The sequence below is a fragment of the Melitaea cinxia genome, chromosome 15 (assembly GCF_905220565.1).
Source record: "Melitaea cinxia chromosome 15, ilMelCinx1.1, whole genome shotgun sequence".
NCBI lineage: Eukaryota > Metazoa > Arthropoda > Insecta > Lepidoptera > Nymphalidae > Melitaea > Melitaea cinxia.
In genome coordinates, this window is record NC_059408.1 from 1,764,623 (window position 1) to 1,782,652 (window position 18,030).

Genomic DNA, 18,030 nt, shown 5'->3' on the forward strand with positions numbered 1-18,030 from the left:
TTACTTTTCTACTGGAGCCAACTTATAAGGACGTCTCTGCACCGTTTTGTGTGGGTCTATTAAAGTAATTTCTAATTCACCAGTTTTCACGCGTCTAGTTGGAATACCCTCAATGAAGCAATCGACATATCTACTAAGCAGTTCTATAAGAGATTTTCTATCAGTCCCTATAAGATCAGTATCGATCTGGGTAAAATCTGGTTTCACCATACCTGATTCACATAAATTGTTTTCCTTCTTAAAATAAAAAGTTAACTTATCGCCATCAATCTTTACACTAACACCTCTTTCTAAAATGTCCCTACCTATAATCACGGGTTCTAAAATATAACGATCAGGCACTACATGGAAATTCACCGATTCCGAGATATTATCAAAATTTACAACGCTTAAAATTTGTGACGTGCACTTAATTTCATCACCCCCAATACCAGAAAGATAAACGAGATCATTGCGTACAGTACCCGGAAACTTATTACTTAAGCTTTCTTTTAAAAGAGAGCAAGATGAGCCACTATCAAAAAGAAAAGAAACTTGCTCACCAGATGACGTCCTCAAAATGCCCCTCGACAGTCGTTGCTCGCAGATATTGACCTTTTTTCTTGAAACTGCACCGCTCTTCCTGTCAGGACAGGTTGTCGCGAGGTGACCAGCTTTGCCACAAGCGTAGCACGTAGTTTGTCTCCTCTCTAGTACGTGCGCGGAACTTGTAGCATTTTGCTGCGCAGATCTGCTGGATCCACAGTCTTCTCTTTTTTTTTTACAGTCTGCTACTCGATGACCAGGTAATCCACACCAATGACATTTGCCGGGAAATCTGGTATTTTCGCTCCACCGGGCTCGCTTAGGATCTGATTCTTGAACATCAGGGCCTTCAATGCGTCGTTTCAGCGATACTCCACCGAGGATTCTAAATAGCTGAGCACGTGTGGTGATAGCATGAGCATTTAACTCTCGGCGTATCAAGCTGTCCTTTTGACTTAACACAGAAATCACGAAACCAGTTATAACTTCTTCCTGCATCTCGGTTTTTGGAATACTTTCGATCATGTTCCACAGTCTTAAGGCACCTTCTGAAGCAGTTTCCTTTGAGCTAATTTGAAAACGTAATATCTCATCGAAGTAGTCTTGTAACAGCTTCGGCTTAGAGAATTTAGCCCTTAAGGTCTGTTTTATAACATCCCATGACAATTCATTCAAGTTAAATTTAGTGATACATGTTGCTGCACGGCCTTTTAATGCACCAGTAAGAGCCACAAGCAAATCAACACCCTCAAGGCACTTCTTATGAACAATTATTTCTGTGACTCGGCACCAACCTTCAATATCAGCCTCGGGGTCATCGGGGTTGAATGGAATGAGCTGAATTGTACTAGGGTTTGAATTACTACTGGCAGTTTTCATCTTCGACAACTCATATGCTTGTGTGAAAAGCGCTTGCATACTGTTTAGTAACTTAACTGCATTACTTTCTTCCGGTAACTGTTGTCTTTCTTCCTTTTGTTGCTCCGCGTTACATCCCACTTCTGATAAAGGCGAGGGGTCGCCATTATCAGGATCAGATGTTAACGTGGGCGTATATACAGAGAACAAAGTTCAAGTTCGATCTTTAATCACTTTAATACACAAAATAATTAGAGTTATGGTTTAATTTAAAATCAGTTCACTATAATTTAAATTATCACTTTCACTATAACAATCAGTAATAATTAACAATAGATATCAAAAGATTACGCGGAACGAAAGCGATTCGTCGACTCGGTACGTGGTGCGCTTGCGATGCGGTAACAAAAGTAAAGCTGCCAACATGGCCGCGCTAACCAACGCTACGACGCTCCGCCAGACGACAGCACTGCAGCTTGTCAATCTAGTTCCGGCGTAATAAAACATATGACATTTCGAATGCGCCGTCAAATTTTTATACTGATTTGAACAAAACAAAATATATGTCGATAGTAGAATAGCATTCTTGTTATCATGCCAACTAGACGTAACTACTTAACAAACTACGCTACTACTGAGCTGTTTTTTTATTTCAGACTAGCTGTGCCCGCGACTTTGTCCGCGTAGATTTTAACAAAAAAAAAATATTGTTCAGTTCGCAGAGTTATAAAATAAATAAATTTCTAAAATAAAAGTAGCCTAAGTTACTTCTTACTACATCGCTATCTGTAAGTACTAAAATAACACATGTTCATTAAAGTTGGAAAGAAATTCTCAATTTAAAAACATTACATTCACAATATTACAAATACACGTTTCTTGAGTATCTTCACGTTTCTTGAGTATTTTACTAACAAAAATGTCGTCGATTTTTTCATACACCTCGAATGCGAATAGGAGATATTGTATTCCACTATCGGAAAATTCACGCTCGATTTAGTCTCAAGCTTAACTATTTCCACTGCATCAATACCACGCTTTTATTGAAAAAGAATCACACAAGTCAAGACGACGTTTCAATTTCAATAAATAATCTTGAAATGAAAACCATTTTATTTTGTAAAGTAATTGAAAGATCTTTTCAAAAAATTCTTGGTTCTAAAAGATTCATACAACATGTATCGCCACATTCAGTTTTCGGAAAGGAGCTACCAAAAATAGAGTATTCGAGAAACAAATAGAATTCAGCTCGTAAAGTTTTATGAGTACGATTTGAATAAATGATTCTAAATTAGATTTGGGTTGGACTGGATCGCTCTATTGTTTCTGGTTTTATGGAAACGTTATGGCTAGGAATTCATACTTCCATGATTGTTGACGGTTATTGTTCGGTGAAGATTGGTATTTTAGTTTATTTTGGACAGCCTTCGTGGAGATTATGTGTTTGTTTATATATTTGATTGGATTACAAGGGGCTCAGGAGAATCCGTCGGTTGTTTTTAATTTGATTATTAACAGTCAAACGTCTTCGAGTTTTAAGTGATATTTGTGCTTCTACGGTATTTGATATTGATATCATACATGTAACTAGCTGTGCAACGCGGTTTTACACGTTTTATTTTGAAAAAAAAATAGCCTATAGTCTTCCTCGATAAATGGGCCATCTAACAAAAAAGCTGACTTCGATTACATCGACAACAAATACGACGTAAGTAGACGAAAAAAATTAATAAACGCACTATTTGTCACTACGATTTTTAAGGGTTCCCCTCGATTTCTCTGGGATCCCATCATCAGATCCTAGTTTCTTTATCATGGTACCACCATTGGGATGTCTCCTTTCGAACAAAAAAACAAATATCAAAATCGGTTCATAAAAGACGAAATTCTCCCCGAACATACATTAAAAAAAAAAAAAATTACGGTCGAATTGAGTAACCTCCACCTTTTTTGAAGTCGGTTAAAAATAGTGTTAACATTACATTCTTATCATAATTAAGTTAATATTTTTGTATAATGAATGTTGTTTTAAAACGATTTGAACAGCTCTGATTTAAAACTGTAAAAATCTAAAAATAAGTTTGCATATTTTTTGCAGTAATACTTCTTTACGCACGCTTGGGGAGTAAGCTGGTGAACGCGTGACGAGAGTGTTACAAAAAGTGTGATCGGGCGAGGCGAACGTAGCAAGGGCGAGAGGCACGAGTGCACATTTTCTTTCTCTCTTTCTTTCATAGCCAGTTACGTTTCGTATATCTAAGACAGTGCAGGCCTATTGTGAAGAAGTTTGACTTCAGTCGTGTGGTCTGAAGCACGCTCGTTTTATTATCTAGGATGCTGCTTTAAAATAAGTGTCAATATAAACCTTATATATACATTTTCATTAAATAAAAGTTTTAAAGTCTTACTGACGTTCATACCTAAACGACTTTTTTTTTTTGTATCGCAGGGAAACCCATTTACGGGTGATATCCGGGATGCCTGGGTAGGCATTCCTAGACAGTACGTCGGCTTCAGCACTTGGGGGTACAATACCGACCAAAAATCCTGCGGGAGCCTTCAGCCGCTTTAATTGGAGAGTCCCGGATCTGCAGGCAACAGGATCCCTCCAGAGCATACCTAAACGACTAAACTTATACGCAGTTGTGAAGACTTAGTACTCTGTAACAATTTAAATTAAGTGGACTGTTGTAGCAATAATTCCTATATAATAATATAGTATAGCATAAACATTTTTTAGTCATATTAAAAGGAAAAACGAATAATATTTCGCTTTTATATTATATATGAGAAAAGTAAAGTAAAACATAGTAAAAATAAAAACGAGAATATATTTAAAATAATTCTTTTATTACTTTTACGAATGTAACATCTAAAAAGGCTGAACTCAATGCAGTCGGTGAACATTTAAATACGGTATGAATTTCATATTCAATACAACGATGGTGGAAATACTTGAAATAAAAATTGCACATGTTCTCTCTTCAAAAGGAAATGTTTTAGATGCTTTCAAAAGAGCTACAATTCGTAGCTCTTTATAATAAAATAAACATCAGCGTGTTAGTTCAGGGAAGTGTGTATAAAAAAGGGTTAATATGCCGTCAACGCTTCAGTTATCCAAGAACCCATGTGACCTAATACAAGATCGCCAAAAGAAAGAAGTGTGTGCAATTCACATACGGCAGAAGTGAAATTTCTGAAAAGTCGTAAGAAGGTAGGTGAATGCGATTTATTCTTTCGATGACCACGGTCTCGTGAAAAAGGTCGTAAGGGCCATCTGAAATGCGTCGCTGACGCGTTTTGAGCAGCAACGTATTGTATCTCATTCTCGCCTATACATTTATGTGTATCTTTGTTTATTGTGACGCATTTTCGTTTCACCAATGATTATGTATTCAAACAAAAGCTGATCAATCCAGCTGGCATCTTCAATTATATTCGGTATTTTATCACCGTTCACGTCGCAAAAGAATTTTCAATTTAGCTTACGGAGGATGAACTGATGATAAGAGAAAAACGAAAGTAATATGAAGAAGCATCTGCTTCAAATTGGCCGCGCTTAAGGAGATCATCAGAAGACGATGTCATAATAAAGTCGAGAAGGGACACATTTATCGAAATTGTGAGAAGCTAAGAGAGAGCTGGTATGTACTTAATAAGCTTCAATTCCGAGCTAGTAACTTTCTGCATCAGTTGTCACCTCAAAGCATAAAGGATTTTGTAGTTTTCATTTCGTTTTTTTTTTTTGTAAAAGTAATATTTTTATTTGATCGTAAACAATTAAATTCGACAGGTATAGTACAACCAATACACAATATTAGAAAAACTCAAAATGTACCAACTTGTCAAATCAAATCATTATCGTCAATCGAAATTACGACCGCATAACAAGTACCAGCTAACGGTGAAAAAAGAATGATTAAAATCTATACAACCAGTATGATGGTCATGAGGTTACTAATGAAAAAGTATGGTCGAATTGAGAATCTCCTCATTTTTTTATAGTTATTGAAATTATATTTAAAAACATTAAAACTTCTTCTTTATCTAAGCTTATGATATCAAACATGGAGCTTATAATATAAAATATGGAGCTAATATTTTTCTGCATAAAATATTCTCTACTTTACTATTTTTTCGATTGAACCGCCATCGAACCGAGAATCGGGGTTCACACATCCCATGGATAATGTTTTGGGTATCTTATTCGAACCATAGTTTATTTACATTTGAGCGAACGAACACGTTTAAGTTACACTATCGACCCTCATACTGGTGAACCCTCATATTGGTGGAACTTTTATTTAGATGAAATTCGTTTTACATGATATATGGTCGAAAATATTCTTCCTTATAAATAAAACTACATTAAGTTAACATATCAGATAGAGCATATCATTTTTTGGGTTACTGAGCCTACTGTTTAAGGGTAGTTTGAGGGTATATACATAATATTATTAAATGATTTTTAGGACTTCGGGAAAGCTTGTTCCAACGTTAAGATATAATTAAATTAATTTAAATTTAATATTACTTTTTATTTTCTGTATCTGTAAATAATTTCTTTTAAATATCTGAATAAAAGTTAAAAAGAATATTTTTTATTTTATTTATTTATTTAATATAAAGAAGCAAGTTAGAACGATTGAAAGGAGAAACGAAATCTACAAATTACTTGAATCTATTGTAATTATGCGGTTTACTCAAATGAAAACATTTTGATAATGTCTAAATATGCAAGAACCGGTATTATTTATAATTCATTAAGAAAGGAAAATATATCTTGGAAATTATATCACTTTTTTACCGATAAGACCGCCTTTGTATTTTTATTTGTAATATGTTATTGTGTTTATTGTTGTTATGTACAATAAAGGTATTATTATTATTATTATTTATAAAAATATATCTTGTTCAAAATAAAGAGTAGCCAAACCGAGGGACTACCTTAACATCACAGAAGATCACACCCAAATAGCACTGCTGTCAAGTTGTGTTGTATCCCTGTGATTGAGTAAGTTTCTATCTAGTTTTATACAAAAAGATTTAGCCTTTATTACTTCTAAACAATGTTGTCTTATAATGATAAAAGAATTGTTAAAATCGGTTGTTACTTACAGATTTTATTGGCAAACAAAGTAACAAATCTTTTCTCTTGAGAAGTTCGTTGAGTGGATTTGTAAAAGTGGTCTCAATAAATCGTTTACTGCTATAGAGGGAATCGAGTTTGGCTAAAGAAAAACCAGCCACGTTTCTTGGTATTGTTAGGTTATTTCTTTTAAATGGTCCTCGTTGTTCAAAGATTAGCAGGAACAAACAGACAGCAGACAAACAAAAAAATGTTATTTTGGTATATGTAGCGTGTATACATCTATGTGCATTAGTAAGAAGCGATTATTTTAATATTACAAATAGACACTTCAATTTTATTTATTTGAATAGTTGAATAGATTTGTAAAATAATCTAAAAGATTAAAAATAAAAGAGACGTTGAAGAATTTGAATGCTTTTGTCTTTTGTTCGATATTTTACTCGTTCTAAATCACAAAATGGCACGAGCGCCGTCATGTGTAACTAAATCAGTTTTAGATGAAAACTGGGAGTGCAATTACAGACACAATTTGTGCTTGAAAGGGACGACGGTACATTGAAAGTGAAGATATATTAGCGCTATTTTGCAATGGAAATAACCAAAAACCATCATCATTTATCATGTAAGGTCCGGGCATTTTCCGCCGTTTAGCTGTTCCAAAGAGGTGAAATTAAATTTTATTTAGTTCAGAAGTCATAAAGAGTTTGTGTTTCAGATAAATATAAACGAAATGTTTGCATATAGTGCATAAATTGTTAAACTATGTTTGCTCTACTATTAAAGTGGTAGGACACAGCAGGAAATTTCCTGCTCAAAATATGGAGCAGCCCGACTGGGGCAGTCCTCGACCTTACAGATCACAGCTAAATAATACTGCTTTCAAGCAGTATTGTATTCCTGTTGGTTAGTGAAGTTACCAGAGCTCCTGGTGGTAATTAGGGGCAAGATAAAATAATTATATAATTCATTCACAATACCCACTTTTAATTATATTGCATACGTTATCACACTAATCACCTATACGCCACTTATCGAGCAGCACCGTTAGCCGCACAATAATTAAACATAACTACTTCTTCACTTACAAATTATCATATTTATAGGACAACGATCCTATCCACATCCAATATACCATCCACCAACGATCTAATGAAATTACAATCAATAAAATCTTTTAAAATTATTGGAAGCATAAATTTGAATTATAACAGTATTTATTTGGCAACTACCCTACAAACAGATAATAAAGATGGATCTTTGTCTGTCTTTGTCTTCTCGTATCAAACAAATAAACAATAAGAATAATATCAATACAAAATCTAATATTTTCATAATTGTTAGAATTACAAAATTTAAATGCTAACACTTTTGACAGAACTAAGTCTGTCCGGGCAGGTAGTATAATAATAAAGATAATTTATGCTAGATATAAAAGTAACAGCTGATATCAATTATAACTTTAAAACTAAGTTACAAAGTTAAGTCAAAAAAAATACAATTGAATTATTTGGAGAGGCCGATCCTCATCGCCGGTAATTGAATTTGAGGTCAATCTAAACCTTTTTGATGAGGGTCGCGTGCGGATAACAGTTTGTAACTTCAATCTATCCTAAGATAAGACTGATACTAAGACTTGGGTGGATTAGAATTATTATTAGCATTAAATTTATACAAACTGTTGATGTATGTACTTATACAAGTAAAGTGACTGCTATTTGTTGGGACTCCGGTGTCCCAATTTCAAAAGGTGTCAATGTTGGCAAAGAAAGGGGAAAGGGGCGAAGAAAGCTGAACGACTAAACGGTACAAATAATTGTCACTAATTCCAAAATACACCTTTGTGTCCTTTGTAGTCGAAGCATTTGAACCTTGGCAGTACTAAAATTTTTAAAAAAATTTAACTTCTTGTCTTATTGCCTCCACTGGTGACAAGGAAGCTTTATTTTTTTTTCAGATAATCGGCATAGTGATTCAACGGGGAAATGTTGCCAGCAGTCTTGGCACAATTCCACGCGGACATGATTTATACCGGAACTATTTGTAAATATTAAGCTCTTAAGTTATTGTATGTAAATATGTATAATATTGTAAAATCAGACAGTTGCAGACAGTAATTAAGATACCAATAAATTATTGAAATGTCTTTTAATTACTGAAATTCCATTGTTTTACTGCCACATCATTAAATTTTCAGTTGTGTATTGAATTAAAAAAACTGAAAGAAATTAAATTAATGCAGGTACGATCAAAATTAATGAGACTTTCCGATTCGGTATTTCATGACATTTTCCGACGATGGCCTAATTAAAAATTTTCGGGTGTATTCCTTCGTATATTGTTTTAAAATTCTGTATGCATTTTAAATAAGATTTTTGTTTAACTTTCTACTAAAAATAAATATTATTACTGTGTTAAATAACGAGATATAATATAATTGTTACAGATGTACAAGTATTTCATCTGAAACCGTCATTTTAGACAAAGGCTTCCGAGAGAACGGCAAATTTTATACCGAAACAATTGAGTCGAAACATATATTTTTAAAAATAAGACAAACGCTGCTGGCTCCGCGCCAACAGTTTAAGGCTTTTTAATACATTTTAGTTCTGACAATGTAAAATATTAGTATTTCTACATTGACATTACTGAGTTTACCTTTTCAATATAATACAAGTTTATTTTCTGTTTAAACATAGACATTGACAGGAATTTCTGTCTTGAAAAGAGGTCTTTAAATTTCTTTGTGAATGTCGAATTTAAATCAATAATAAAATTATATAATAAACATATGATAAAATGTCAAAATATCATAATAAAATTACCGTTTCCAGTATAGACAAATTTGCTATATCTTCATAACAGGAATTATTAAGGTTGATTATATACTTCTTATATTATTCTTAGTATTGGTTTATATTATTTGCATTTGAAATATATAATTAATTGTATGTTCAAATAATTTCTGCACTAAACTATTTAACCTTCCAAACAGAATAAATTTAAAAAACTAAAAAAGAAAGGCGAAAAGCAAACGCAGTTTTAAAACAGATTAAGTTTAAACTCGTTCGAAATTTGAAATTCCGATCGGAATAGACAATTGAAATCGATGGCGGTAAACAGAACAAGATGGCCGTCGTTGTAATAAAAAAAAAGATTCCAGAACGATCTAGCGATAGAAAGGATTCACAATAGGAACTCGGTAATCAGGGCCATGGGGAAAACAATGAAGACATTTGAAATGACAGAGCGAAGATTTACGGCTTTCATTTACCGGTTTTTATCGATAAATCGTATAACGACTTCTTTGTGCTTTTGTGATATATAGACGTTATAGGTTTTTATTTTTAAGAAATATTTGTTTAAAAATGATTTTTAAGTCTATAATTGTTTTATTTGGAAACAACAAAGATAAACTATATATTTTTATTGTAACAAGTGTAAACGTATTATTTTACATGAATAAAAATTATCAAAGAAACTCTTAAAGCATTTGACAGTTATAACAGAAACACTTTAAAAAGTATATTTTCCGAAAACGCTCTAATATTTTTACCTTAAAATTTATTCTCTACAAGCGAATCTAATATTTTATAAATTAGGGCTATTTTTGTTTTGCGTACAATTAGAGACAAAATCTGTCAAATTGACGAACAAGAAGTCGCCAACGTTGATTTTTTGAGGTTGTTACTTTTTTCGCAAAGAGAAATGTGTACACACATAAAACCGAACCTTTGTTGTCATTCTTAATTACTTGGATGTGAAATGTAGCGAAAACAAAACACACGTTAAAAATACTTCAATATACATTTACATATGTATATATGTAGGTTGTTGTTGTTTATTTGTGTTGTTATGTTTACACGTATTTTGAACTAGGGTTGGATAACATAATTATACGATGTTATTTGTTCATTTAATTAGAGAAACGAATTGAAACTAGTACAAATACGAGCAGAGATTAAAATATTACCACAATTTTCGTACTTTTCAGAAATTAAATGTTTCCTAGAATATGAGTAACATTATGTAAAACTCGTTTTTAGCTTTCTATCATAACTTATTTGTAGTATTAATAAATTTAGTTTTCGCGCTCACGATGCTTTAGTATTGCAGGCGTCTATAGGCTACGGTAATCTCTTACCATCAGGTGAGCTCTACGCTTGTTTGCCGACCTAGTCGTATAAAAAACAATAAAAAAAATATTTTAACTTATGTGAAAAAAACCGAGTTATGGTATCATAAGCACATAATTACAAATACAAAGTATATATAGTCAGTATTTTAGTTACGTCAGAAGGATAAGAAAGCGCCGACCGATGGCGGGATAACCATCTAACTACTGACTTAGAAAGACACAGGCCGAAGACGGGCAGCAGCGTCTTCGGTGCGACTAAGCCACCAACCGGGCACCAACCCGCCTGCCCAGCGTGGTCAACACACATGAGTTCACGTCATTTTTGGCGCGCACTTGTGCCTTTTGTGTTGAGGCCTATGTCCAGCAGTGGACTGCGATAAGTTGAAGTGGTGGTGGTGGTGGTAGATTTATTTATACATACGAATATATGTATTTATGTATGTATGTGAATATTGTCTGGAAGAGATCGTTCTTTTAACGATAAGGCCACCTTTTGCCAATTTGTTTATTTTGTCATTAGTCTTTCTGTTTTTATTTATGGTGTACAATAAAGTATTATTGTATTTGTATTGTATTGTACGGAAAACATCAATAAACCAAACACTTTAACCAAAATATGCCAAACAAACAAATATTATTGTCCATTTATGACAGTTAGACGAATAAAATGACAGCTCATATAAATATATTTCAAGGAATTTTATCGTTTGTCGTTAAATCAACTCATCTCCGAGCTATTACGCAATGTATTGTATTAACATCAATCCTCGTGCTCATTGAGACTGGGTCAAGTATAACCTCGTACTGTTTGCACTAGGAATCGTAAACAATAACTTCAGTAACCGTCGAACCGGCCTAGTTCGAAGTAGCGTTGTTATGCTAAATACCATATGTGAAGACATGAATGACCTTAAGTCTGACTTAAATGTTTGAAATTTAAATAATTAACTTAGCCTAATTTTCCAACATCTGTCTATACATATTAACAATGCAAAACTAAGTGGATTTGGATCAGGGACATCTAAATTTGATCCGGGTACATGCGCATCTGATTTGGGGACATTTAAATCTAAACTGGGGACATCTGAATCTAAGCCGGAATCTGAATCTCAATCGGGGATACGCTGATTTGTACTGAAGCTAACACAAATAAATTATAAATCTTTATATACTAAAACACATTCCGCAAATAAATAGGTTAGACTAAAGATCTAATGATACAAGAATTATCATAATAAGGTATTCTTTATTGTATACCAATAACATAACTAAAATAAATTACAAAAAAAGGAAAAATTATAAAAGGCTACCTTATCGCAAAGAAATTTCTTACAAGCAACCTTTGAATGGAAGCTGAAACATAAGAATTTGGTAGGTGTACTAAAACAAAACAAAATGCTATAAATAAAAATATAATATAAAAACATAAAAATATATTACATATCGTGCATATACTATTTATATGAAACAAATATTCTTTATGTAAAGATATTCTCTTCAATGATCAGTTGGAAATTAATAGGATATTTTGGAACAGTATATTTGCTATAGGTATTATATGTCAAAATTTGAGTGATTGTTCTACTAACAGTCCTTAGTTTGGTATTTTAGCTCAAAGGTCACGTAAATATAAGTGTGACAGGCATTCCATATATTTCTGTGCCACAATATATCAGTAAATGTGACTTTTATGTTTTTTATCGTTCCTTTTTTGAATTTCGATAATAAATATACGTGAACTCATTAACAGTTTTAGCTTCCAAATCCAGGTTATTAGATATTTAAGGAATCCAAGTTAATTAATTCTAAATTAATTTATTAATTATATTTCTCTGAATGGGACTTTCATATAAAATTTTAACCTTAAGTTGCGTACGATGCCTAAAAAAAAGGAGAGAAAATAAAACGTCCAATCAAATCTTTATTTCTCGTCTTAATCTATAGAATTCCTATGTGTCATGACTTCTGACAGCCAATCATTGTGGCCACACTACTATTGCAGATGTTCATGGCCATAATCAAGTGACCTATGTTCGTTTGCCGTGTACCATAAAAGACAGAGACTTTAAGGTCAAATTATTAAATTATGTTACTATTTTAGGACACAATACGACTTGTAATAGGTTTACCGTGTCCATATAAAGCTTTGTAATAGAAGGGCAAGTTGTCATAAAATTTAAAATTTTAATAGCTCAATCTGTTTGTAAGTGACAGGTTTTTTGAAATATTTGTCATTTTAGGAAGCGGACTTCTTCTTAGTACAAGAGATGGAAATGTGAGTCATTGAACAAAAAATATGCTATATATGTAAAAAAAAATAGGCTGAATATATCTGGAATTAAAGATGTAGGCTTTTATTTATTACTAGCTGTACTTTGCGCGTGTTGATATGCTTTTTATTTATTTATTTTTTGGTCCTACCAACTCAGAACCCTTTATGGGCTCATGCACAACACTACTGAAGATATGACATGATCAAATACATAGTTTACGATTCTATAAATAACATACAGACATACATTCATTTTATATATACATATATAAAGATTAAATCAATTGTACTAATTAACAAAATAAAATTTACTTTAATTCTCATTCTCATAGTAACAGAAGAATGCTAGAAAGAATAAGAAATATCGTACACCTGTTAAATTTTAATAACAGTAATTACATAACGTCGATAATACATAATGGATATGATCGAGGTCAGTCGCTAGTAAAATATATTATTAATCTCAAGTCATGTGCAGTCAAGGTCGACCGCTTTGAGATCAAACCATAAGAAATTATTGTTTTTATTACAGGTACTTCATTATCGACGTTGGTAAGAAACATGTTCGTGTGTTTAGCCATCATGTCATCTTTAATTAAAATTAAAATATTATTTTATAATGTAGTTTAAGAATCTGCAAAAATCAGTGGGACTTTGATCAAGTCAGTGGGGTTGATCAAAAACCTCCTCAATATTTGATGGAATTTCTACGCTGATCCAACGTTAGCTCTAATCTTCGTTAAGAAAATTATTCTATCACGTGATTTTTCTTACAATATTTATTCCAAAGAAATATGATATGAATTGTAATTGTATTTAACTCTTGAAAACTAAACAGTGCTCATCTGGCAGAGAATGTGACTGCCCGGTATCGGCACATATGTTATCAAATGAACAATCTCAGCTTTACGACTTAGAAAATTTATGGGCTATAAAAGTTCAAGCTTTAGACTCATAGAAACCTAAGAATGTCAATCAACCTAACCTGAAATTGAATACAAGCAAAACTGGGAAAGAATACGAGTAACCAAATCAAATAACAATTAAATGTTTCACTGATTTTCGTTTTTTCCCCAATAAATCGTTTGTTATTTTTAACAATCTAAAAATGAACAAAAACACGTACGGCAAAACTCAAACGTAATTTGCAATATTTTTATCCACATAAATTCAGTTTTGCCACGAGGAGAATTTTTATCCAGTATTTTATTGGTAAAATTTGCATAATTTGTCATGCAGATCTAATCAATGTAGTTCTTTGACCGTTCTAGCCAAACTAGTTATATTAAAAGGTTAAATTTGATTGTTTACATGTGTTTCGGTTCGTAGTGCGTTGAACCGACGTAGAGTCACATTCAGGTTATCATGCAAAACCTGGCTTTATTCATTTTATTACCATATTTTATGTGTTTTTCTTGTGATTATGTTTCTTGTTTCTTTTATAACTTTTTCTGTCCTGTGTACCATCCATATGAAATAAATAAATAAAACGTTCGCAGCAGCTAAGCTTCCTCTATATTCCTGTCTATATATAAGCTCTTCGTGTTACAGTTCAGTTCAGAATGCAGATACTATTGCGATACTGTTGATTGCGCGTTTGTTGCGAATAGCTCCAGTTTTAATTAAAATATACCATCGTAATATTCAAATACTTTTCCATGATTAAAGAAAACATTGTTAAGTTGTTTTAGCACAAAGTGCAGTACATACATGTTAATTAGTAGAAAAATAAACAATTCGTAAAGAAAATGACTTCCCTGCATTTTTCTTCTTCGTATAAAACAAAGCAGTGGGTAGTTTTGTTTGGCAACAAATAAATACTGTCATAATATATGAAAAAGCAAAAAGTCAAGATGCATCAATTACAATAGGCGGCCTTATATTTGATACAGTGATTTCTTTCAAGCAACTTTGGGCAGAAGGGAGGTAGGAAAACTTTGGGGAAGGGGCGAGGAAGTAGTAGGGAATCTGGAAAGGGGCGCAAAAATTACGCTTGTTTTTTTTTTATGTCACTAGGTCGGCAAACAAGCGTACGGCTCACCTGATGGTAAGCGATTACCGTAGCTTATAGACGCCTGCAACACCAGAGGCATCGCAAGCGCGTTGCCGACCCAATCCCCAACCCCCCCCCCCCCCCCCCCCCAGGAGCTCTGGTCACCCTACTCACCAACAGGAACACGATACTGCTTGAAAACAGTATTATTTTGCTGTAATCTTCTGTAAGGTCGAGGTACTACCCCAGTCGGGCTGCTCCATATTTAGAGCAGGAAATTCCTGCTGTGCCCTACCTCAGTTAAGCTTGTTATTGGTAGTTTAAATTTATGGTATGTATTTTTAATGCATTTCATTTGTAGGTGTTAACTCTTTAACAAGTGATACTAGGCCAGTCTTATAAGAAAAACGAGTGTGTTAAGACCACACGACTGTAGTAAAACTTACGTAACGTAACTCTCTCTCTCTGTTTCTGTCTTAACTAACTTATATCTCACTCTCAACTTCCGTTCGCCTCTCCCAATCACAGTTTTCGTAACGCTATCGTCACGCATTCAACAGCTAACTCCCCAAGTCAAGCGTGCGTAAAGAATTTTTACTTCAAAAATATAAAAAGTGATACTCTCGAAAAAAAAATTTTTTTAAACTTCACGGTAATCTTTCTTAGGGAATGAACTGCAAATCGCATGTCGCAGTTGACATACAAATTTTTGTTTCGATGATCGGATGTTACGTCAAAAATATAAAAGTATGTTGAAGTGTTAACACGTGCAAAAATAAAAAAATATAAGTAATAATAAAATTTCCGTCGCAGAATGAGAAACATGAAATGCAGTGAAGACTTATGCAACCTTCCGAGGTCACGGCCGAGTGTCTCATAATGTCAAGTGTGAACAAACCTGCTTGCGATTTTATGCTCATATATACTTTTAAAAACATGAACATATGTAAATGAGAAGTGTGGTGGAGTCCTAGATTAGAATATGAAAGGTTATCTTAAAAAAATCAGGCACAAATGAAATTTTAATATTGCCGCTTTTTTTTTTTAAATTCACTTTGTTTATTTTTTTAAAATTATTATTGTTGTTTTTATGTTGGTAGCTACCTATTATTATTATTTTTAAATTTATTGTGTTTTATTTTAGTTGTGTATTATGTTCATTGTTTCCAATGTAATTATTTGTATATCTATCTACATAGTTATATTTTAATAGAGTTGTTATGTTGCGATTTTTATTTTTTGTCTAGTTTTTAAGTTGTCTGTATATCGATGTATGTGTGTGTGTGTGAATATATGTTCATTATTATTATATGAGAATGTGTATTTTGTATTCGATAATGATGACTGGATATACGTAAAAACTCTTTTGAATCTATGTTTACAATCTTAGAAATAATCTTATTCTTAGATTGAAATTATAGAAGAATTTAGACATCAGATATTACATCTGTTTATAGGCGATCAAAAAATAGGAGCAGGGTAATCGGTATTTTGTTTTATACCTTAAAAGGGGAAACAATGGTACGGTCTACTTCATAGTAAGTGATTACTGTAATTAATGGGCGCTTTCCCACCAGGAGCATCATAATCTACAACACAACACTACTTTGAGGTCTTCGTCACGTGAGGCTCGAGGGGGGGGGGGGGGTTGTTCGAAAAAACATCATGAAATATCACAAGGAGGGAGGAGAGTTACATTGAAAGCAAAAAAAAAAACAATCGACAACCTTGATACCTGTCTAGAAATATGTATCAGAATGTTTAGGGGTAGGGGGTCAAAAAGATGTTAAAAAGCATAACGAGATTAATAGACGACTCCTTTCAAGAAGATTTATACTAGTACTAGCATTTAACCACGGATTCGCTCGCATTCATTTTTTCAAAATAAAAAGTAAATATCCTATGTTTCTTCCAATACCTCAAAGAATAAGTGTACAAAGTTTTACGATGATCGGTTAAGTAGATTTCGCGTGAAAGCGTAACCAATAAACTTACATTCACATTTGTAATATTAAAGTAGGGATATCTTTGATGTATGTAACTATAGCTAATATAAATATCACGCTTTCGAAGTAAAGATTCTTCTGACCAAAATCAACAACAAAAATTCAATAAAGAAACAAAAACCATAATAAAATTAACTTAATTCTGATAGATTTCAAAAGGACAATCGAATCTTATAAATAAAAATATTTTTATCGGTAAAAGAAAAGCTACTACCAAAGGACCGATAATGTAACGTCAAAATATCGGATTTTTATAAATATATACATGTGTTTTAATGCCCCGTACTCATCGGAATTCGAACGAATTTCATAGCGTCACGGGTCACTGAGCATTCCCTTTCAGTTTCTTTACACGAACCTTTTAATTAAAAAGCTACTATAAAAGTGCATTCGTGAAGGTTTTTTTATGGATTATGGAAGATAATAGAGGAATTTGAGTCGTATTGTTCCGACATACGGTTGCTTTTTCAATATTCACACACGTTATACCTAAGAATAGTGATGTAACTGAGTCGTTTTATTGTTGGAACTCGTTCGATATCGTTTACGAAAAAGCTATTTCAATTTTATGAAATGCATAAAATTTCTGGATTTTAATGACTTTTTTGACGTTCATTATCTTTCTATTATAGATAAAATGGTTGAGTTTAAAAATAGAAATAATTAAATATCTGTATATAATATCACTTAATAGATTTTTTTTTTAATATAATTAGGTCGGAAACAAGCGCACGGCTCTCTTAGTAGTAAGCGATTACCGTAGTTTATATAGACGTTTGCAACACCAGAAGCATCACAAGCGCGTTGCCGACCCCACCAATTTTCCCCAGGAGCTCTGGTCACCTTACTCACCAACAGAAACACAACACTGCTTGAAAATAATATTATTTAGCTGTGGTCTTCTGTAAGGTCGAGGTACTACCCCAGTCGGGCTGCTCCATATTTTGAGCAGGAAATCCCTGCTGTGTCCTACCCCAGTAAATAAATAGTAAGCGCAATATTTTGTTTTCGTTAATTATTTTTATTTTATTTTTATACAGACCTTGCGATAATTATAACGAACAGAAACAAAAGAATTATCCAATATGTCATGAATGATAGAAAGTTAAGCGAAGGCGTATATTTAGACGATTTGTTTATCTTTATATA

At 33.0% G+C, this 18,030-nt stretch overlaps 1 protein-coding gene and 1 long non-coding RNA gene across 2 annotated transcripts; one reads left to right on the forward strand and one right to left on the reverse strand.

Annotated features, from left to right (window-relative positions):
• On the reverse strand, positions 1-1,404 carry LOC123660571. Its single transcript, XM_045595628.1, has one exon. It carries the CDS (start codon positions 1,402-1,404, stop codon positions 1-3), a length of 1,404 nt encoding a protein of 467 aa, XP_045451584.1.
• Positions 1,405-1,796: 392 nt separating this feature from the next.
• On the forward strand, positions 1,797-15,645 carry LOC123660402. The gene is made up of 3 exons (XR_006744184.1): positions 1,797-1,878; positions 8,047-8,052; positions 15,634-15,645. It is a non-coding gene; the product is annotated as an uncharacterized LOC123660402 (long non-coding RNA).
• Positions 15,646-18,030: the final 2,385 nt, after the last annotated feature.

Coding starts and splice junctions, on each gene's coding strand:
- LOC123660571 (XM_045595628.1), bottom strand. CDS start 1,404: ATGAAAACTGCCAGTAGTAATTCAAACCCTAGTACAATTCAGCTCATT.